The sequence below is a fragment of the Neoarius graeffei genome, chromosome 3, assembly GCF_027579695.1.
Source record: "Neoarius graeffei isolate fNeoGra1 chromosome 3, fNeoGra1.pri, whole genome shotgun sequence".
NCBI classification, from domain to species: domain Eukaryota; kingdom Metazoa; phylum Chordata; class Actinopteri; order Siluriformes; family Ariidae; genus Neoarius; species Neoarius graeffei.
The window spans coordinates 64,364,756-64,387,316 of NC_083571.1; the positions used below are offsets into that span (position 1 = coordinate 64,364,756).

General features: G+C 46.2%; 1 protein-coding gene across 2 annotated transcripts in view; it reads right to left on the minus strand.

Moving 5' to 3' along the window:
- The window catches only part of slit2 (slit homolog 2 (Drosophila)), a 138,989-nt gene extending 118,164 nt beyond the window's left edge, over positions 1–20,825 (minus strand). For both annotated transcript variants that reach the window (XM_060917128.1, XM_060917129.1), the window contains exons 1-4: positions 20,334–20,825; positions 19,836–20,172; positions 18,388–18,459; positions 326–397 (exon numbers count right to left, since the gene is read on the minus strand). In XM_060917128.1, the coding sequence (XP_060773111.1) occupies positions 326–397; positions 18,388–18,459; positions 19,836–20,011 (320 nt within the window). In that variant the 5' untranslated portion in view covers positions 20,012–20,172; positions 20,334–20,825. The remainder of the gene's footprint in view (positions 1–325; positions 398–18,387; positions 18,460–19,835; positions 20,173–20,333) is intronic.
- Between the last annotated feature and the right edge of the window lie 1,736 nt (positions 20,826–22,561).

The window sequence follows — 22,561 nt, forward strand, 5'->3', positions numbered from 1 at the left end:
AGCTGCTGTGTGTGTGTGTGTGTGTGTGTGTGTGTGTGTGTGTGTGTGTGTGTGTGTGTGTGTTCCCTAGGGCTGACTTGGCTGTCAGACAACAATGTCTCTCCATCAAATTCTCCTGACCACAACACACACTAACCCACATTACGCACAAACCCACAACACACCGCGAATGGGTGAGAGCAAACACACACACACACACACACACACACACACACACACACACAGAGAAAAATGTTCTGAATAGATCACACACAGGTCTCCGAGTGACAGGCAGGGCTTTCATATTTAGAAGTGCAACCCATGTGTGTGTGTGTGTGTAACTCACAGTCTCTCCAACTCCTTCAAGTCCTGAAATGCTCCTCGCTCAATTATGCTGATCCTGTTCTCCATCAGGTGTCTGAGAAACACACACACACACACACACAAACACAGTGAGTCCACATGTAATAATAATACGTGCAATAACATAACACACAAATAATTTATTTTTTCACTTTTTATTAACTTGCTTATTAATTATAAAGCCTTAAGCCTAACCCTAATCCTTTGAGTGTAAACGGTGGTGTAGTGTTTAGCACTGTTGCCTCACAGCAAGAAGGTTCTGAGTTTGAGCCCAGTGGCTGACAGGGGCCTTTCTGTGTGGAGTTTGCATGTTCTCCCCATGTCTGCATGGGTTTCCTCCAGGTGCCCCGGTTTCTCCCACAGTCCAAAGACATGCAGGTTAGGTTAACACGGGATGTCCATGGGCTGAAGTGCCCAAGAGTGGCGGTGTGCACATTTGCAGTAGCTTTGCTCTCCTATGATGAACTAAATTTCATTGTACATTTGTGCAGTGACAATAAAGGCATTCTATTCTATTATTAAAACCTTAACCCTAGCCCCTTAACCCCTATAGGCCCAAATACTTAGCCCTAGGACCCTAATTATAAAACCCTACATCTTATCTCATCTCATCTCATCTCATTATCTCTAGCCGCTTTATCCTGTTCTACAGGGTCGCAGGCAAGCTGGAGCCTATCCCAGCTGACTACAGGCGAAAGGCGGGGTACACCCTGGACAAGTCGCCAGGTCATCACAGGGCTGACACATAGACACAGACAACCATTCACACTCACATTCACACCTACGCTCAATTTAGAGTCACCAGTTAACCTAACCTGCATGTCTTTGGACTGTGGGGGAAACCGGAGCACCCGGAGGAAACCCACGCGGACACGGGGAGAACATGCAAACTCCGCACAGAAAGGCCCTCGCCGGCCACGGGGCTCGAACCAGGACCTTCTTGCTGTGAAGCGACAGCGCTAACCACCACACCACCATGCCCTTAAAGATCATAGGCAACGGTTTTCAATTTATGCACATTTGAAACTTTATATGTTAAAAAACCCTCTGTAATTTTCTTCTGGTCCCAAGAAGTATTGTTAATAAGTAATAATTAAAATAAGTTAGCGCGGATCGCTGCGAATTTCTGTTCGGCAATTTTCGTGACCACTCGGCATGTGATGTCATTCAAGACAAACAAACCGCTTAAGTTGAGTCCACTTCCGTTTAATTGCATTGCCATTCGGTTTGAGTGCAGACGTGCATTCGGGAATTACCAAAGAAAAACCATGCCTTAATGTTGTGCAGTGAACTGTAACAACAGGACCGGTTCAGGAAGAAGTTTTTACCTTTTTCCGAGAGAGGAGAAGAGGCGGAGAGAGTGGATTGTGTGCGTGAAGCGAGAGGGTTGGCTTTTTCCGGAAGAGGAGAAGAGGTGGAGAGAGTGGATTGTGCACATGAAGCGAGAGGGTTGGTGTGGCAGCGGGGGCGTGGCCAAGCAGCAGTCTGTGAATGGAGGGCGGGGTCAGGGTAAGTGGCTAGGTCATTACACCTGATGTCAATTTGTGTGTGTGTGTGTGTGTGTGTGTGTGTGTGTGTGTGTGTGTGTGTGTGTGTGTTTGTCTGTTGCAGGAATGGAGTATAAAGGGAGGGGGAGAGGAGAGAAGACAAATTCGCTCCCCGACCACAACACGTGTGTGTGTGCGTGCGTGAATGAATGAATGAATGAATGAAAGCTGAAAAGCTCAATAAAGTGCGTGTGTGTGAACACGAACTCTCGCCTGCCGTGCTTCTGTGCTCCACCCACATCGGGGATTATTACAGTGGTGCTGAAACCAGGGACGCACAGAAGGGAACCACCCCATGGAGTCCTCCCCGTTCAAAGAGCTCATCCTTGCCCTCGCTACCGCCCAGCAGAACCAGCATCAAGAGCTGATCACCCTCCGGAAGGAGCAGCAGCAGCGCTTCGAAGCTTTGATGCTGGTCCAGCAGGAAGATCGCCAGGTGTTCCGGCACCGGCTCACGTCAGCAGGGCCGCCGGCCACCGCTGCCACCACCCTCACGAAGATGGGACCGCAGGACGCTCCGGAAGAGTTCCTCGCTCTCTTTGAGCAAGCAGCCGAGGCGTGGGGGTGGCCGCTGGAGCAGCGCGCGGTGCGCCTCCTCCCGCTCCTGACTGGCGAGGCGCAGCTTGCAGCGCAGCAGCACCCTGCTGACAGCCGGCTGGTCTATGAGGACCTGAGGAAAGCCATCCTGCAGCGGCTCGGCCGCTCCCCGGAGCAACACCGTCAGCGCTTCCGGACGCTGACACTGGAGGAGGTCGGCCAGCCGTTTGCATTCGGCCAGCAACTCCGGGACGCCTGCCGGCGGTGGCTGAGGGCGAAAGACCGCGACGCCGAGGAGATCATCGATCTGGTGGCACTGGAGCAGTTCATCTCTCAACTTCTGGAAGGAACGGCGGAATGGGTCCAGTGTCACCGCCCAGCGTCACTGGAACGAGCCATCGAGCTGGTGGAGGACCATCTGGAGGCGGCTCCGATGGCAGGCAGACGAGGCGTCTCCCCTCGATTCTCTTCTCTCTCTTTTCCCCCTGTCTCTTGTCCCCCTCCCCACCCTGTTCCCCTGCCATGGAGGAGGCAGCTGGCTCCTCCCCAGCCAGCCCGTCGCACCCGTGGTGTCCTCCCATCTCCCTCTTCTGTGTCTGTGTTGTCTCCCCCTCAGGTGAGTGCCACCCATAACACCAGTGCAGAGGGAAAGCCTGGGCCGGTGTGCTGGCGCGGCGGGGAATCGGAGCGTCTCCAGAGTCAGAGCCCCGCAAGGGAGGTGGGGGCTGTCATCCGGATCCCCGACGCGCCAGAAACCGCCCCCGATCGGGCCGGAACGTATCGCGTACCAGTGAGTATTCAAGGGGATACATATCACGCTTTGGTGGATTCTGGTTGCAATCAGACCTCAATCCACCAACGCCTGGTGCAAGGTGAGGCATTGGGGGGAGCACAAGCGGTGAAGGTGTGTGTGCACGGGGATGTTCACCATTACCCTCTAGTGTCGGTCCAGATTCTATTCCGGGGCCAAACGCATAAAATGAAGGCAGTGGTTAATCCTCACCTTACCCACTCATTGATCTTGGGTACTGATTGGCTGGGATTTAAAGAATTAATGGAGTATTTAATACGTAGTGGGTCCTGCCCTAGTAGGTCACGGGAAGATCCTGGTGTGGCATTGGCTGGAGAAGCTGTCACAGAGCCGTCTGCGTCAACACCGCGTCAGAGTGAGGAGCACCCCGCTCCTCCTCCTTCTCTCGGGGAGTCCCTTGGGGATTTCCCGTTAGAGCAGTTGCGAGACGAGACTCTGCGGCATGCGTTTGACCAAGTGAGAGTAATCGATGGTCAAACTCTTCAGCCAAGCACGGCACCAACCTTCCCCTATTTTGCCATTATTAATGATAGATTGTACCGAGTGATGCAGGACACTCAAACTAAGGAACGAGTAACCCAGTTGTTAATCCCAAAGAGCCGTAGGGAACTTGTATTCCATGCAGCTCACTTTAATCCCATGGCCGGACACTTGGGGCAAGACAAAACACTAGCCCGAATAATGGCCCGGTTCTATTGGCCAGGGATTCGCGGGGATGTCCGTCGGTGGTGTGCGGCGTGCCGTGAATGCCAATTAGTAAATCCCGCCGCCACTCCAAAAGCACCGTTGCGCCCTCTTCCTCTAATCGAGACCCTGTTTGAGCGAATTGGGATGGATCTCGTTGGGCCATTAGATCGGTCAGCACGGGGGTATCGCTTTATTTTAGTTCTAGTGGACTATGCAACGCAATATTCGGAGGCAGTGCCTCTCCGCAATATCTCAGCACGCAGTATTGCGGAAGCGCTCTTCCGCATTATCTCCCGGGTCGGGATTCCGAAAGAAATCCTGACAGACCAAGGCACCTCGTTTATGTCACGCACACTGCGCGAGCTGTATGGGTTACTGGGGATTAAGTCTATCCGCACCAGTGTCTATCACCCACAAACGGATGGATTAGTAGAGTGATTCAACCAGACACTCAAAAACATAATCCGGAAATTCGTTAGTGAAGATGCGCGTAATTGGGATAAGTGGCTCGAACCCCTGTTGTTCGCAGTACGAGAGGTCCCACAAGCCTCCACAGGGTTTTCTCCCTTTGAGTTATTATATGGGCGTAAGCTGCGTGGCATTCTGGATGTGCTGCGGGAAAATTGGGAGGAGGGACCTTCACCGAGTAAAAATGAAATCCAGTACGTTCTTGACCTGCACACAAAACTCCACACCCTCATGCAATTAACCCAGGAGAATTTACGGCAGGCACAAGAACATCAAAGCCGGCTGTATGACAGGGGCCCGCGCCTTAGAGAATTCACGCCGGGAGAAAAAGTACTTGTATTATTGCCCACGTCGAGTTCTAAATTAGTCACCAAGTGGCAAGGGCCCTTTGAGGTCACACGGCGAGTCGGGGACATCGACTATGAGGTAAAGCGAACAGATGGGGCGGGGCACTGCAAGTCTACCACCTCAACCTTTCAAAACGCTGGAATGAGGGGGTCCCCGTGGCATTGGCGTCAGTAGTCCCAGAGAAGGCGGAGCTGGGGCTGGAGGTAAAAAGATAACATATCAGGCCACTCTGGTCCCTTGTGGAGACCACCTCTCGCCGACCCAACTCACGGAGGTAGCCAAGTTGCAGAAGGAATTTTCTGACGTGTTCTCGCCCCTTCTGGGTCGTACCCACCTCATAGAACACCACATCGAAACGCCCCCGGGGGTGGTAGTGCATAGCCGCCCTTACCGCTTGCCCGAACACAAGAAAAAGGTGGTTCGGGAGGAACTCAAGGCCATGATCGAAATGGGCATAATCGAGGAGTCCCACAGTGACTGGAGCAGCCCAGTGGTCCTGGTTCCCAAGACTGATGGGTCGGTCCAGTTCTGTGTGGACTATAGAAAGGTCAATGCGGTGTCTAAATTTGACGCGTACCCAATGCCTCGCATTGATGAGTTGCTTGATCGGTTAGGCGCTGCTCGCTTTTATTCGACACTGGATCTAACCAAAGGATATTGGCAGATCCCCTTGACTCCTCTATCCTGAGAGAAAACGGCCTTTTCCACACCGTTTGGTTTACACCAATTTGTCACGCTCCCCTTTGGGTTATTTGGGGCGCCCGCTACGTTCCAGCGGCTTATGGACAGGGTCCTCCGCCCTCATGCTGCCTACGCGGCCGCCTATCTAGATGACATAATAATCTACAGTCATGATTGGCCGCGGCACTTGGAACACCTGAGGGCTATTCTAAAGTCGCTGAGGCGAGCGGGCCTCACAGCTAACCCGAAAAAGTGTGCAATTGGGCGGGTGGAAGTACGGTATCTGGGGTTCCACTTGGGTCATGGGCAGGTGCGTCCCCAAATTAACAAGACTGCAGCGACTGCGGCCTGCCCGAGGCCCAAGACCAAAAAGGAGGTGAGGCGGTTCTTGGGGCTGGCTGGCTATTATCGTAGGTTTATACCTAACTATTCAGACGTCACCAGCCCGCTAACTGACCTCACTAAAAAGAGGGCTCCAGATCCGGTCCAGTGGACGGATCAATGCCAACAGGCCTTCTCTGAGGTAAAAGCTGCACTGTGCGGGGGGCCACTTTTACACTCCCCTGACTTCTCTCTCCCCTTTATTTTGCAGACTGATGCATCGGACAGGGGGCTGGGGGCCGTTCTGTCCCAGGAGGTGGAGGGTGAGGAGCGCCCGGTGCTGTACATCAGTCGAAAGCTGTCGGTGCGCGAAAGCAAGTACAGCACAATTGAAAAGGAGTGTCTCGCCATCAAGTGGGCGGTCCTCGCCCTCCAATACTACCTGCTGGGACACCCTTTCACTCTCTGTTCGGACCACGCACCCCTCCAGTGGCTCCACCGCATGAAGGATGCCAATGCGCGGATCACCCGTTGGTATCTCGCTCTCCAGCCATTTAAGTTCGAGGTGATCCACAGGCCGGGGGCACAGATGGTGGTGGCAGACTTCCTGTCCCGTCAGGGGGGGAGTCAGCTTCAGGCCGGACGGCTCCCCGGCCTGAGTCAGGCGGTGGGGGTATGTGGCAGCGGGGGCGTGGCCAAGCAGCAGTCTGTGAATGGAGGGCGGGGTCAGGGAAGGTAAGTGGCTAGGTCATTACACCTGATGTCAATTTGTGTGTGTGTGTGTGTGTGTGTGTGTGTGTGTGTGTGTGTGTGTGTGTGTGTGTGTATATGTGTGTGTGTGTATATGTGTGTGTGTGTTGCAGGGATGGAGTATAAAGGGAGGGGGAGAGGAGAGAAGACGAATTTGCTCCCCGACCACAACACGTGTGTGTGCGTGCGTGAATGAATGAATGAAAGCTGAAAAGCTCAATAAAGTGCGTGTGTGTGAACACGAACTCTCGCCTGCCGTGCTTCTGTGCTCCACCCACATCGGGGATTACTACAGTTGGCTTTTTCTGAAAGAGGAGAAGAGGCATAGAGAGTGGATTGTATGCGTGAAGCGAGAGGGTTGGCTTTTTCCGGAAGAGGCGGAGAGAGTGGATTGTGCGCGTGAAGGGAGAGGGTTGGCAGCTGGGCAAATACGCCAGTCTGTGCTCTGATCACTTCGACAACGATTAATTTTTGAAGAATCCCCATCTGTTGGAGAGTTTAGGTGTCAGTGTCGGACAGAGAAGGCTCAAACCTGACGCTGTTCCGACAAAATTCAAGCACAAAATCAAGCAGTCAAAGAAGAAACGGACCAGCAACGCTCAAGCAAAAAGGAGAAGATTGGAGGTAAACATTTTTACCTTTTTCATTTAAATGCTCGGTAGTTGAAAAAAAATCATTGATAGACGAGATGAGATGTCAGGCCCGATATATTGACACCGGGAAATACCGCGGATGGCAGGCTAATGTGGCCTACCGGCACACTGTCAAGTAATCGTTACTTATATCCACTATGGCTTTGCAACGGCCATAGGTTCATACATATATGGTTTCACCTCTCGATATTCAATTTGGAGAGTTCCTACTTCAGAATCGCTATCGCTTTCAGACATTTTACACAACCTCTCACAACCAAAGTCCGTGCATGTGTGCTCGGTTCGCAAGTAAACACAGAGCTGCTCCCAGTCTGTTTGGCTTGAATGACGTCACGACGACTGCCCCCTGGCCGTAAAAGTGCGCGTAAGTGAGATGTAAACAAACCTTCGGAACTTGTGCAAACCAGTATATTTTAACCGTTTTATTCAATTTTAGGGTGCAAATTAGACACCAGAAAGATTGAATTGGCTTTTTGGGTCGTTCTTCTAGAAAATAAAGTTGATATTCTACGTTCCACCTCCAACCCTTGCCTATGACCTTTAACTGGTCCTATTCCCTTAACCAATCCCCTATTCCCTATCTCACTGTGCTATAACAGCTTATAACCTTTGGTACTAGCCCTTTAACCCTAAACCCTTAAACTCTATCCCTAAAGGCTTAACCATATCGCCAAATTCTCTTCCCTTACCACTAAAGCCTTATCGGTTAATGCCAAACCGTTAACCCTAAACCCGAGCTTCATAAAGCTGGGCATACACTGTGCGATTTTTTCAATTGCGGTATTCAGCTGCTGCTCACACTGTACGAGTGAATCGCAGGGGTAAACAGCACGAAGCTTACGATTCCTGTTCTCACACTATACGATCCGATGCTCGGATGCGATGCTCGGATGCGATGCTCAGGATTTCAAACAGGCTTGATTTTCATCCGATCGATCGGGAGGAGGTCGTGAGGTGTTAATCGCTTGTCGTTACCCCATGTGTACTACACGATCCGAGACGCACGATTGAGCCAAAACTCGGCCCGATCTCCAAAATAGTCGCACGAGTGAAAATCGTGTCAAAATCGGGCCAAAAATCGCACAGTGTATGCCCAGCTTAAGCTGGAACCCTTAATCCTGAAGCCTTAAACGCTAAACCTTGTGCCCTCAGCGCTAAACCTTTCACCCCAAATCCCTAACCACTTGCTGCTTAACCTCTGACTTAGGTAACATGAGAACACTGCACATGAACCTGTACGTCATAAAGCTGTACATTCTGTGTGTGTGTGTGTGTGTGTGTGTGTGTGTGTGTGTGTGGGTGGGTCGGGTCATGTAGCTCACAGTTACAGTGCAGTTATTTCAACACTCTGGCACCAAGCCAAAACGACCTGGCTTACCATCACAGCGTGCGCACACACACACACACACACACACACACACACTAATATAAGTCACTTTGAGCCTTGCTGTGAGTTTCTTTATTGGAGAAATGAATGAACAACTCAACATGTTCATTCACAAGAGACAGAGAGAGAGAGAGGGAGAGTGTGTGAGAGAGAGAAAGGAAGAGAGTGAGATGGGATTAAATGGGTGCTTTGTGAAACTCTAATCCAGAACTAGGTGGGTAAACTTGTTCTTACATGATCACACTGTACACCCCTAACACACACACCCTTATATGTAAAAGAGTCTATTATTGGAATGTGACCTGTGTGTGTGTGTGTGTGTGTGTGTCACTTACACAATCATGGACTTATTATATTTGCCTTGAATTCTCTCTCTGTTTCTCGATATTTTTATGTCTTTTCATTCTGTCTCACTTTTTCTTTTTGTCTCTCTCTTTTCACTCTGGTTTCTCTTTTTCTCTCACTTTGTCTCTTCACTTTTTTCTGTCTCTTTCCCTTCTGTCCCTCTCTCTGATTCTATCTCTTTTTGTCTATTTCTTTTCTTGTACTGTTTACATTTTCCTGTCCTGTTTATCTGTCTGTCTCTCTGAATTGTTTTTCATCTTTCACTTTGTTTCTCACCCTTTCTTTTCTCTCTAGTTGCATCTGTCTGTTTTCCTGTGCTACTCTGTCTCTTTCTCTCTCTCTCTCTGTTCTTGTGCTCTACTTTTTCTCATGATTTTTTTCTTTCTATTTCTCTGATTCTTTCTTTTTTATTGCTCACACCATCTCACTTTTCCCTTATCCTGTCTCTTTATGTCTCCTTTTCTTTCTCTTTCTATAATTTGGTGTCCGTTTTGTCTATTTCTCTGTTCTGTTTGTCTGGCTCTGTCTCTCTTTTTCTGTCTAATGCTTTCCCTCTGTTTTCTCTCTTCTATTACAGTCTCTCTTTTTCTCTTTTCTTTGTCTCTTTCTCTTCTTATACAGTCTTACTTTTTCTCCCCTGTTTATCTTTCCGTCTTTTTATCTGATTGTCTTTTTGTCTATTTCTCTTGATCTCTCTTTTTCTCTTCATCACACTCTCTCTTTACATATCTACTTTCTCTTTTCATATTCTGTCTCCTTCTTTTTTCTTTCTCTTTCCCTGTTTCTCACTCTTTCTATGCCATGCTCTGTCTATCCCTGTCGATCTGTCTCTCTATGTCTGTTTCTGTATTTGTCTTTTTCCATCTGTTGTTCTTTCTGTCTATTTTACTCTTCTCACTGTGTTTCTTTCTCTCTCTCTCTCTCTCTCTCTCTCTCGCTTTCTCTCTCTTTTGCATGCTGGGAGTTGGGGAGTGTGGGTGCATGTGAGTGTTCATGGTGAGGGTGATTGTTATGGTTTTTCCATTTCTTTTTCATACTTTTTTTCTTGCTTTAAGCATTAAAATAACTTTTAGTTTAAAGTTATTTAGAAATTCATGTTAATTGTTGATTTAGTTTGCTAGGAGGAAAGTGGTGACGTGGCGGGGTGTGGGAATGGCGTCTCACCCGGATGGGTGTGGGCCTGCCCTTTCACTCTGTCACGGAATTAGATGTGTCCCTGAAGTGGGATTGAGTGTGGAGGATGTCCTGCTTGCAGTTGGCAAGCAGGTCAGGTACGACAATATCGCTTCGGCATCTAAAATCAATAAAGCAGTAGTGATATTTCTGAAGGAAGAATGTCTTGTAAATTGTTTTGTTGAGACTGGGGTGTGGATAAGCGAAGTTTTTGTACCGACTGTGCCACTAGTTTTGCCAACAATCAAAGTAACCATTTCCAATGTTCCGCCTTTTATCCTGAATAGTGATATTGAGCATGAGCTCTCAAGGTTTGGAAAAATTGCTAGCACAATAAAGATGATTCCAGTGGGCTGCAAGAATGAGTCACTGAAACACGTGCTGTCTTTTCGGCAGCAGGTGTTCATATTCCTTGATTCTCCGACATTAGGTGTTTCTTTTCATGTTTTGCATGGAAATAAATTGTATATGTTGTATGCAAGTACAGGTAGCATCCGGTACTTTGAATGTGGCGATCTCATCTTATCTCATCATCTCTAGCCGCTTTATCCTGTTCTACAGGGTCGCAGGCAAGCTGGAGCCTATCCCAGCTGACTACGGGCGAAAGGCGGGGTACACCCTGGACAAGTCGCCAGGTCATCACAGGGCTGACACATAGACACAGACAACCATTCACACTCACATTCACACCTACGGTCAATTTAGAGTCACCAGTTAACCTAACCTGCATGTCTTTGGACTGTGGGGGAAACCGGAGCACCCGGAGGAAACCCACGCGGACACGGGGAGAACATGCAAACTCCACACAGAAAGGCCCTCACCGGCCACGGGGCTCGAACCTGGACCTTCTTGCTGTGAGGCGACAGCGCTAACCACTACACCACCGTGCCGCCCCTAAATGTGGCGATATAGGCCATAAAAAATTTGCATGCCCTCATAAAGTGCAGGCTGATGAGGGTGCAGGGACTAGGAATGGTTTGGTAGGGGTGCAAAAGGGACTTAAAGTAGTGGAGAGGCAAACAGAGATTTCTGACTTGAGTCTCCTGGCTGCTGAAGGATCAGTGGGGCTAGAAAACAGTGACAGTAATGATTCAATGGGAAATACAGTGATTGAAAATGAAACAGAAGCTGACACACTAACTGAGGCACAGTCAACAGAGCAGAACCCTATGGTGGTGAGTGATAGAGAAGGCACTGATTTGGGGGGAGATAGCGGGGCAGAGCCCACCACTCCAGAGGTTGCTGCTGACTTACCCGTTACAGACATTACTCTACTAGATACTGGTGAGTTACTGGCAAAAGACAGGGTGATGAGGTAATGGGGAATGAGGATCCTCTGTCAGATATCTCTAATGTTTCTGATCTGGGCTCACAGGTAATGGATGAACAACTCTACTAATCAGAAGAAATTAATACGTTTTTAGATGAGAAAAATGTGGAGGTGAGTGACTACTTTTCAAATATTGATAAATTCGTAGTATCAGTGGTCATGTTGCAGCAAACGGTCGGTTTTGATGTGCTGAGGAAAAAAAAAGTGATTCCGATTGAAAAAAATATTAACAAAATTGAGAAGGGGCAAGACCCCTGTTACTCGAAGAAAAAGTGATAAGGTCACGTGGTGAAGCCTATCCTCTGATTTTTTTCTGTTACTTCTTATTCTGCACCTACCTTACTTCCTGATGCAGTCTTTCCGTTTAGGTTCTCTAAACATTAATGGGGGTAGAAACAGCAGTAAGCGAGCTGTATTAGCAAAATGTATACGAATAAAAAAAGCTGATATTACATTCTTGCAAGAGACGCACTCCAATAATACCAATGAGGTGGAGTGGGGTGTTTGGCGGGAAGGGAAACACTTTTTAAGTCATGGATTGAACACTAGCATGGGAGTAGCGATTCTCTTTGCAAAAAATCTTGATGTCACAGTTATTTCAGTAGCAGAGCTTGTAAAGGGGAGGGTTTTAGTTGTTGAAGCAGAAATTCGGGGCACCTTGTTTCTTTTTATAAATGTTTATGCACCTAATAGCGGCCCAGAGCACTTAAGTGTCTTTCAGAAGTTAGGCAACACCTTGCAACAGTGTAGTAAGGATTTTTTTTGTGGTAATAGGTGGGGATTGGAACTGCACTACTGATTTTATTTTAGACAGAAATGAGGAGGAGTCACATCCCCAGTCTGGTCAGCCCCACAGTTATGGAACAGCCTTCCAAGTAGTGTTCGGGAATGAGACACAGTCTCAGCGCTTAAGTCTAGGCTGAAAACATGTCTGTTTAGTCAAGCCTTTTGTTAGTGTTTAAGAGGTAAAGGAGTAGATCTAGAGGGTCCTCAGACAGTGTTTTAGTAAACTGGGATGTATGGATGCTGTCAGTCCCCACTCGCTTGCTCGCTCGAGTTTGTTGACGGTGTAGTGGCTGCTGCTTTATGTCCTGGGGCTCCCTCATGTCTGTGTTACCTTCTGGCTCTCCCCTTTTAGTTATGCTGTTATAGTTAGTTTTGCTGGAGTCCCTGCTTGCACTCAGCGCAAAATGTATACTGTTTCTACTTATTCAGGTGACATAGGGCATACCTAACAACCTGTGTCCCCCCCCCACTCCCCATCTGTCCCTCTGAGCTACATGTCAATCCTGAGATTGAGATGCTGACCTCTTCTGCTCCTCGGACCTGCCTGATCCATCCTGATGCCCTACGTCTGGTCAGAGTCTCATCACATTGCTCCTGTGGAGGACGGCCCCATATGGATAGTTGAAAGTCACACTTGGAAGACGCTTACAGTAATGCTTTTATGGCTGAGGACTACAGTTGACTTGCTAACTTTAGGACTGCAGTTGTCATGAACAGTTTTGCACTCAACTTTCCATCAATGAAGAGTTATAACATCAACGAAACTGACTTCATGTTAAAACTGTTAATGTTATAGTCATGTTGTCTGTTATCACCCAAATGAGGGGGGTTCCCTTTTGAGTCTGGTTCCTCTCGAGGTTTCTTCATGTCATCTGAGGGAGGTTTTTTTTTGCCACTGTCGCCATAGGCTTGCTCATTGGGAATAGATTAGGGATAAAATTAGCTCATGTTTAAAGTCATTCAAATTCTCATCTCATCTCATTATCTCTAGCCGCTTTATCCTGTTCTACAGGATCGCAGGCAAGCTGGAGCCTATCCCAGCTGACTACAGGCGAAAGGCGGGGTACACCCTGGACAAGTCGCCAGGTCATCACAGGGCTGACACATAGACACAGACAACCATTCACACTCACATTCACACCTACGGTCAATTTAGAGTCACCAGTTAACCTAACCTGCATGTCTTTGGACTGTGGGGGAAACCGGAGCACCCGGAGGAAACCCACGCGGACACGGGGAGAACATGCAAACTCCGCACAGAAAGGCCCTTGCCGGCCACGGGGCTCGAACCCGGACCTTCTTGCTGTGAGGCGACAGCGCTAACCACTACACCACCGTGCCGCCCCATTCAAATTCTGTAAAGCTGCTTTGCGACAATGTCTATTGTTAAAAGCGCTATAGAAATAAACTTGACATAAAAACCTCATAAAAAGGCTAATTTAGTGGATGCTTGGAGAAGCAGGAATGCAAAATTAAGACAGTATACATGGGTAAAGGTGTCTGATGCTGTTTTTTCTGGTGCTAGATTCAACAGGATATATGTATGTAGCTCAAATAATAATAGAATAACCAATGCTTTTATATTCCCCAATGGTTTTTCTGATCATCACATGACAACTGTTGATATAAGAATGATTAAATTACCTCGCCCACAGTGTTATTGACACTTTAATGTAAAACTGTTACTTGATACAATGTTTTATGAAAAATTTATTTTATTTTGGAATAACTGGAAACAGAAAAAAATTTATTTGAGAATCTGAGTCAATGGTAGGAAGTGGGGAAAACCTAGATAAAAGTTTTTTGCCAGAACTATACTGCATGTACTACTGTGAACATAAAAGTGGCTATTCAGAGGCTGGAGAAGGAGATTTTGTACTTTGAAAGCAACCTAGAAAATCAAAATGCTCCAGAGGTGGGTAGGGTGTTGCAGGAGAAGAGGCAAGATTTGGGTTTCTTTCTTCGGGAACAGGTAAAGGGGGCTTTGATTAGAGCCAGAATGGCTGCAGTGACTCACACGGACACCCCTAGTGTTTTCTTTTTTAAACTTGAGCACAAGGCCACACAACAGAAACAAATGCTGCATCTTCGTTGATCTGATGGGTCACTGACAATGGATCCAGCTGAAATGAGGAAGCTTTCAGTGCCATTCTACTTTGAGCTCTACGCAGCTGGTGACTGTGATGAAGAGAGTACAGCTCAACTTCTTCAGGGATTACCAGAGTTCAGCCCAAGGCAGAAGGAGACCCTAGGCACCAACATCACCTTCAGAGAACTTACACAAGCTGTTCAGCAGCAATCAGCAGGACGTGCACCTAGAATAGATGGACTGCCAGCTGAGTTCTACAAGCACTTCTGGGGAGTGCTGGGGGAGGACTATCACAATGTGATGAAAGACTGTGTGAGGAGGGGGTTGCTGCCTAGTAGCAGCCGGTGTGCTGTTCTGTCACTGCTGCCGAAGAAAGGAGACTTGGGTTTACTCAAGAACTGGCTGCCTGTTTCTCTCCTTTGCCTGGACTATAAGATTCTAGCAAAGTGTCTGGCAAATAGATTGAAAGTTTTTGAGTACTCTTGTTCATAAGGATCAGTCATACTGTGTGCCTGGCAGGTCCATTATGGACAATTTGTTTTTAATTAGAGACATTAAAAACATTGGAATTATGGGAAAATATAATGTGGGTCTTCTTTCATTAGAACAGGAAATAGCCTTTGATCGCGTTGGACATGACCTACCTTTTTAATGTGCTTAAAAGATATGGGTTTGGGAAGACTTTTATTTAATGGGTTAAGTTCCTGTACTCTAATGCTTCAGTCGTGGTGAAGGTGGGAGGTAGACTGAGCTGTCTGGTTCCAGTACAGAGGGGCATTAGACAGGGCTGTCCACTCTCTGGACAGCTGTATAGCCTTGCCATTGAACCTCTCCTCAACAGGCTGAGGAGAGAACTCATTGATTTTAGCAGACCAGGTGACCCCACGAGGGAAAAATGTACATTGTTTGCATATGCAGATGATGTTACAGTTTTTATTACGAAGCAGGAAGACATATCAGGACTTAATGCCAGCTTGGCTATATATGAGAGAGCGTCCCCAGCTAAAGTTAATTGAGGAAAGAGTGAGGGACTCCTCATAGGTAGGTGGGATAATATTGGGCCACCACGAATACCAGGGGGCTTGAGATGAAGTTCCTGGGTGTGTTTTTATGGACGGAAGAATTTAGGAAAAAGATTTGGGAGGGCATGCTGGAGAAGGTGCTTGCTAAGCTGTCAAAAGGGAATTGGCTATTGTCTCAGTTGTCCTACAGGGGGACGATCTTGGTGACAAACAACCTGAATGCCTCCACCTTATGGCACAGGCTTATCGTCCTGGAATCACCTGTGGACTTCATATGCACAATTCAGAGGAGACTGGTGAACTTTTTCTGGTCGGGCCAACACTGGACTAGGGCACTAGTGCTTTATTTACCAGTACAAGAAGGGGGGTAGGGCCTGATTGACGTACACAGCCGGATCTCCACTTTCCAGCTGCAGGCAGCGCAGAGGCTGCTGCACAATGAAGATGCAATATGGACAAAAACAGTGGGCATATTCCTAAGGAAGGTGGAGAGCCTTGGGTACACCTGGCAGCTGTTCCTGTTGAACACAAAGGAGATGGAGTTGGGGAGCCTTCCCAATTTTTACCAATCAATGCTACGAACATGGCAGCAGGTGTTTCCTGTTCACAGGGGCCTTCCTCAGCTGGAGAAGTGGATTTTCAGAGAGCCTCTGTTGTATAATCCATGGCTTCCGTCAAGACTGCTAAACTCAACAAGTGTACAGATATCTCTGCGGAGGAGCGGGTGCACAACACTGGCCCAGCTGAGAGAGGAAGATGGGTGGAACTCAGTGACATTCTTACAAAACGTTACTGGCTTACAGTCCCCTCGACTAGTAAAAAAGTTAATCGATGAACTCCAAGAGGCACTGCCTGAGGGCTGCAGAGGAGCCTTGATGAGGACTGAGATGCAGATGAGACAGCGTGACTATAATTTCCCACCCTTCACCATTTCAGCAGCTGTGGAACAGCTACGGTACAAGAAGAAGATGGGGACATGCTGCTCTCCCTTCAAACTCCGGTGCTAAGGAGCTTCGAGAGTCTATCAAAGAAGGCAATCTATACTGTTTGTGTCAAAGTGACTCACCAGGCATCACTGAGAGGGCTGAAGGTTTCAGGGTGGTCAGGATTGTTTGGGCCAGACTTCTCCATGAAAGGATGCTGGCGAGCCCTGTACAAACCTCCCACTGAGAAAAGTGCTGCTGACCTACAGTGGAGAGTGATTTACAGGACCATAGCTACGAACAGACACGTGGCACACCTGAATCCTGCAGTAGCGAGGGAGTGTTCTTTTTGTGATCAGGATGAAGATATAGGGCACTTGTTCTTGAACTGTAGTCAGTTAGGAAATTTGTTTAGATTGTTGAAGGTGTGATTTAGGGACCTAGGTGAGGAGTTTTCACTCTAAATGTTTATAGGGGGGCCTAAATATACCACTGTCAGAGGAGAGTTTGTTTATTAAATTTCTTATCAGGTTTGGCAAAAATGGCTATCTGGAAAACAAGAAAGAATAACAGCCTTGGGACTGGTATAACGGATGTGGTGGGCATGGTTAGGGGGATGCTGGGAGCACGGCTGAGGCTCAGATATTCATATTATGTTTTGATTAATGATGTTTCAAAGTTCTGTACAATATGGGGAATAATGGATGTCCTTTGTTGGATAAATGAGGATGGTCAGCTGGATTTTAATTTCTAATGGTTGGTAGTGATTCTACTTCTTATTATTTATTGTTGTTATAGCTTAAAACTTTTTATTTTGTCTTACTATTAATGCAAAATGTATAGAAGAATTGTTTTTATGACTTTTGTTTATGCCTTGGTTTTATTGTGTTTTATTGTGTTTTATTTTTAGTTATCTTTTATACTTGGGTGTTTGTCCCTTTTTAGGATATTTTAGAAACAGTATATATTTATTAATTTGTCAAATTATTTGCACGTTGTTATTTTAGTGATATTTATATATTGTCTTTGGAGAAGAGCAGTTTAAATGATTGAACAAAGGGGACATAAAATCAAAATCTCTCTCTCTCCTTATGTTGTTATTATTCACTGGTTTCTCTCTGTCTCTCTTTCTGTCTGATTCTGTCTCGCTCTCTCTCACACACGCACAAATACATACACACAGCACAGCTGAGAGTGAAACACTATAGAATATTTGCAGAATATGTGTGTTTTAGGGTAATATTATATGCTCACTTCAAAGTGCACTGGGAGAAGGGCACTAGATAGGCAGCTTGTGCTCCTGAGATAGTCATTTATGGCCCTTTTCCACTACCCTTTTTCAGCTCACTTCAGCTCGCTTCAGCTCACTTCAGCCCAACACGGCTCGCATTTCGACTACCAAAGAACAGCACGACTCGGCTCGCTTCAGCCCTGCTTAGCCCCTAAAACTCGCACCGTTTTGGAGTGGGGCTGAAGCGAGCCAAAGCGAGCCGAGTGAGGCTGGGCGCGTGAGCAGACACTCCCCTGTGCACTGATTGGTGAGGAGGAGTGTCCTCACATGCCCACACACGCCCCGCGAGCGCGCTGGGATCTGTAAACACCGTAAACCCGGAAGAAGAATAATTACGAATTACGAGAATTTCTGAAGCCTTATGCGCCTCGCCTCATCTATACGCTCTTGCCAGTATCTGTTGGCGTTGTCGGTGACAACAAGCCACAGCACCAAGACCAGCAACACTAACGACTCCATGTTTATTGTTTACTATCCAGGTCGTGAGACTACCGCTTAAAAGATCACTGATGTCACTGTTTGCGCTGCTTAACGACAACACGTGACGTCCACCCACTTTCGCTAACTCCACCCAATGTGTCCACCCACTTCCAGCCAGCACGGTTCAGCGCGGTTGTAGTCGAAATGCAACTCCAACAGCCCCGCTCAGCTCGACTCAGCCCAACTCAGCACGGCACGGCTCAGCCTGACTCAGCCACGTTTGTAGTGGAAAAGCGGCATTACACTGCGGCCTAAGGACACTGTCTTCTAAAGATCTTCATTATCATCCCTTATTCTGTTTTATTCTGCTTCTCTCTCTCTATCACACAATTATGTAATAATGATAATAATAATAATAATGACACTGAGTATCAGCACATTAATTGTAATGTGTTTGTGTGTGCGTTTGTACTTACAGTACTCTGAGATTTCGGAGCCCCACAAAGTCAGCCTTTGTAATTTTGGTCAGATTGTTGTTGTTGAGGTCACTACACACACACACAAAATGGAATTCAGGTCACACACATTTATCTTTATACAGAATTACAGCTAGATTAGACTTTGGGCTTGGATCCAAATCCTGTCTCACTCCCTGTTCCCTGCCGTGCATTAACAGGATTCTGTACACACTGTTCAGATGTTAACTTGTTGCAGTGTATCGTGGGAATTCATGATGGCGCTGGATCGTCTCTGCTGTCTGCTACAGCGGAATGGAGAACGAACATGGGTGCATTAGATCGTGAATTGAGACATGCAGCTAACTCTTTATGTAACCACTGCTCACTTTAACTCTTGCTGTGACCTGACCTGTGTCTCTGCCCCACCAACCTCCCTCCACCTCCCCAATCTAGGCATGTTCGAGGTCAAAGGTCACTGAAAATTCCAGTAATGATGATGATGATTATTATTATTATTATTACATAATCAATAACCAACAATAATGATCATAACTCAGTTAGTATAGATGCGCATAATTATTAATTAATTATAGATAATAAATTAAAATAAGAAATAAAAATGCTTGCACAAAAAAATACAATATGTGGCATAGCTATATATTTTTAAATGAATTTTACAGGTAAATTTTTGTACAGAAAGAAGTGTTTCCGTGTGCATTAAAGTGCTAATATTAAAAAAAAAAAACACCACAATTAATTCACCTACAAATAATTACATTTTGAGATTTACTGAAAAACACTCAACTTTTAATTAATTTTCTTTTTAATTCATTAAAAAGATCACTGGACACTTAAAACAGAAAGGGCAGTGTGTTTACGACAATAAATCCGTAAATATGGAATAAATAGGCGGATAAAAAAAGTTATAAAAAGAGTTGTTAATAATAATAATAATAATAATAATACAACTAACAGGTAGTTTATACATCTAAAATGTTATACATATATATATATATATATATATATATATATATATATATATATATATATATAGTGTCACGTGGGCAAACTGTAATAATAATAATAATAATAATAATAATAATAATAATAATAAAACTAACAGGAAGTTTATACATCTAAAATGTTTTAACTTTTAATTAATTTTCTTTTTAATTCATTAAAAAGATCACTGGACACTTAAAACAGAAAGGGCAGTGTGTTTACGACAATAAATAAATCTGTATATATATATATATATATATATATATATATATAGTCGCGTGGGCAAACTGTAACAATAATGATAACAATAAAACTAACAGGAAGTTTATACATCTAAAATTATATATATATATATATATATATATATATATATATATATATATATATATATATATATAGTCACGTGGGCCAAATGTAACATTAATAATAATAATAATAACACTAATAATGATGAAGGCACTCACAGTCGCTCGGTGCTGCGCGGGATGTCTCGCGGAATACTCCGCAGTCCCTGCGCGTGACAGTCCACGGTGGTCCCGACGCACGAGCACTGAGCCGGGCAGAGCTGCGCGTGCGACCCGCCGACCCCGAGGAGCGCGAGCGCTGCCGCTAAACACACTGCTGCTCTCCACACACACATCTCTGCTCTCTTTATTCCTGTTTACCCCTCTCACTCTCTTTCTGTCTTATTTTTCTCTTTCTCCTCCCGCTTCTTCTTCTTCTTCTCTGATGTCCTGGCGGAGATAAAGTTCCTCAGAGCGGGCGGATGAGCTCACGGTCCCGCTGCAGCGCGCGCGCACACTGAGAGAGAGAGAGAGAGAGAGAGAGAGAGAGAGAGACGCTCGCTCAGTGGCTCCAAATCCGTTACCGTGATCAAAACACAAAACAAGGGGAAAAGTTGAATAATCCTCCTGCAAAGCGGAGCGCGCGCACCTACGGCACGCTCGCGCTGTCCAACTCACCACTCGGAATAATACAGCTCGCATGCACTCGCACGCGCGCGCAGCAACGGAGCGGGGAGCGAGAATTCCGCTGATCAGTCGCGAGCTCACGGTGAAATGTCCTGCCGCCCGCGTGCATCTGTCATCCTCGCGCTTGAATGTGCGCGCGCGCGCGCGTGTGTGTGTGTGCGCGTGTCCTTCACGAGCACCTGACGGCGCGCGGATGCAGCCTATGTATATGAGTGTGTGATGATGCGGCGCGTGAGACCAACCGGAACCGAGAATGCGTGCGTGCGTGCGTGTGTGTGTGTGCTGAGTCCAGCAGGAATCACCGCGTCTGATGTTTGCAGTCTGCAGTGTGAATAATTTCCGGTTAGTACAACAATCTCAGTAATGTCCCTCAGCTCCGGTGCGCGCGCGGACAGAAAATATGAAAAAAGTTGCCGTTCAGTTCGCGTGTTGAACTCGCGAGCGGCCGCGCGCGGACACTTTTCGCTTCTAAACCGAAAACCTGCTGCACGTGCACGGACAGAGACGTGGCCCCGCCCCTCGCCCCGCCCCCTCTGCACACTGCACAGAGAGAGAGAGCGCGCGCGCGAGAGAGAGACTTTTACAAGCAGACAGAAAAAGGGACAAAGAGAGAAAAGAGGAATATGAAAAATAGAGAGAACTCAGACAGACAGAGAATAATGACAGACATATAGAAGGAGACAGACAGAAAACAACAGATAATATGTAGAGACATAAAGACAGACAGTGATGTAAAAAAAAGAGAGGAAAAGAGAGAGAGAGAGAGAGAGAGAGAGATGCAGAAGAAGACAAAGACAAACAAATGGATGGAGAGAGACTTATAAAGGAAGAGAGACAGAAAAAGAGACATACATATAGAAAACCCCCCCAGACATTTAGAGTGAGAGAGACAGAGCCAAAAAAGAAAAAGACATATGGAGAGACAGAGAGAGAAAAAGACATATGGAGAGACAGAGAGAGAGAAAGAGACAGAGGGAGACAGACAGAGAAAAAAGACGGACATACAGACAGAAACAGAGAGACATGGAGACAGAGACAAAGTGAAGAAGCATATAGAAAAAGAATGAGCACAACAGAAAGAGAGAAAGAGAAAAAAACAACTTTTCATCTGAGAGAACAAGAGAGAGAGACTAAAAAATAACTCTAGGAATGCACCTGAAGGATAAAAGGTTAAAGTTCAGTTCAGTGGGTGAAATTATGACATAACATGTCTGTACACACACACACACACACACACACACACACACACACACAAAACAATGATGTAACTACACACTCTGGAGGTAAACTCTGTGACTTGCTCTCAGCAGTGAATGTACCTTATCAGGACAGGGAATGTGGGCGGGTAGACACGTGTGTGTGTGTGTGTGTGTGTGTGTGTGTGTGTGTGTGTGATGAGATCCTCTGATAGACCTGATACACATCTCACACACCTGTGGACACAGCAGAAGTGAAACAGGTTCCTCAGAGAGGGGTGAAGGTGAGGCCTGCTGGAGATAAACTTTACCGTGTGTGTGTGTGTGTGTGTGTGTGTGTGTGTGTGTGTGTGTGTGTGTGTAATTTAAGGCATCACTTACTTTATCCCAGAAATGAAATCAAGGCATTTTTATGTGATTTTTTTGTTGACATTTTTAGGTATGAAGAAAAAAACAGAAAAGGTTTTGTTTTAAATAAAATGTGGTGGGTTTTTTGATTGATTGCGATGTTTTTTATAGAAACTACTTTCTACGACTTTCTTTAAAACTTTAAAATTACAGGATATTTTACAATTTTGTTTTTTGGAATTATTTCCCAAAAATACAGGCTAAAAACATGATCAATCCAAATTTTAAAATTCAGTTCAACTACAATGCAAAAAACACACACACACACACACACACATATATATATATATATATATATATATATATATATATATATATATATATATATTCTCCTTCTCACCCCCCGGGGGGGTGGGGGGGGTGGTATCCATGTCATCCTCAAGCTCGGGTCCTCTACCGGAGGCCTGGGAGTTTGAGGGTTCTGCGCAGTATCTTCGATGTTCCTAGGACTGCGCTCTTCTGGACTGAGGCTTCAGATGTTGTTCCTATATGTGAATATGTGGTCTGTGTTCAGGTTTGGCTGGGATTCGAACCTGGTTCGCTGGTGTGATAATCCAGCAGATGTTGTTCTATAATTTATATATATATATATATAATATATAAAGTTTTACAGGA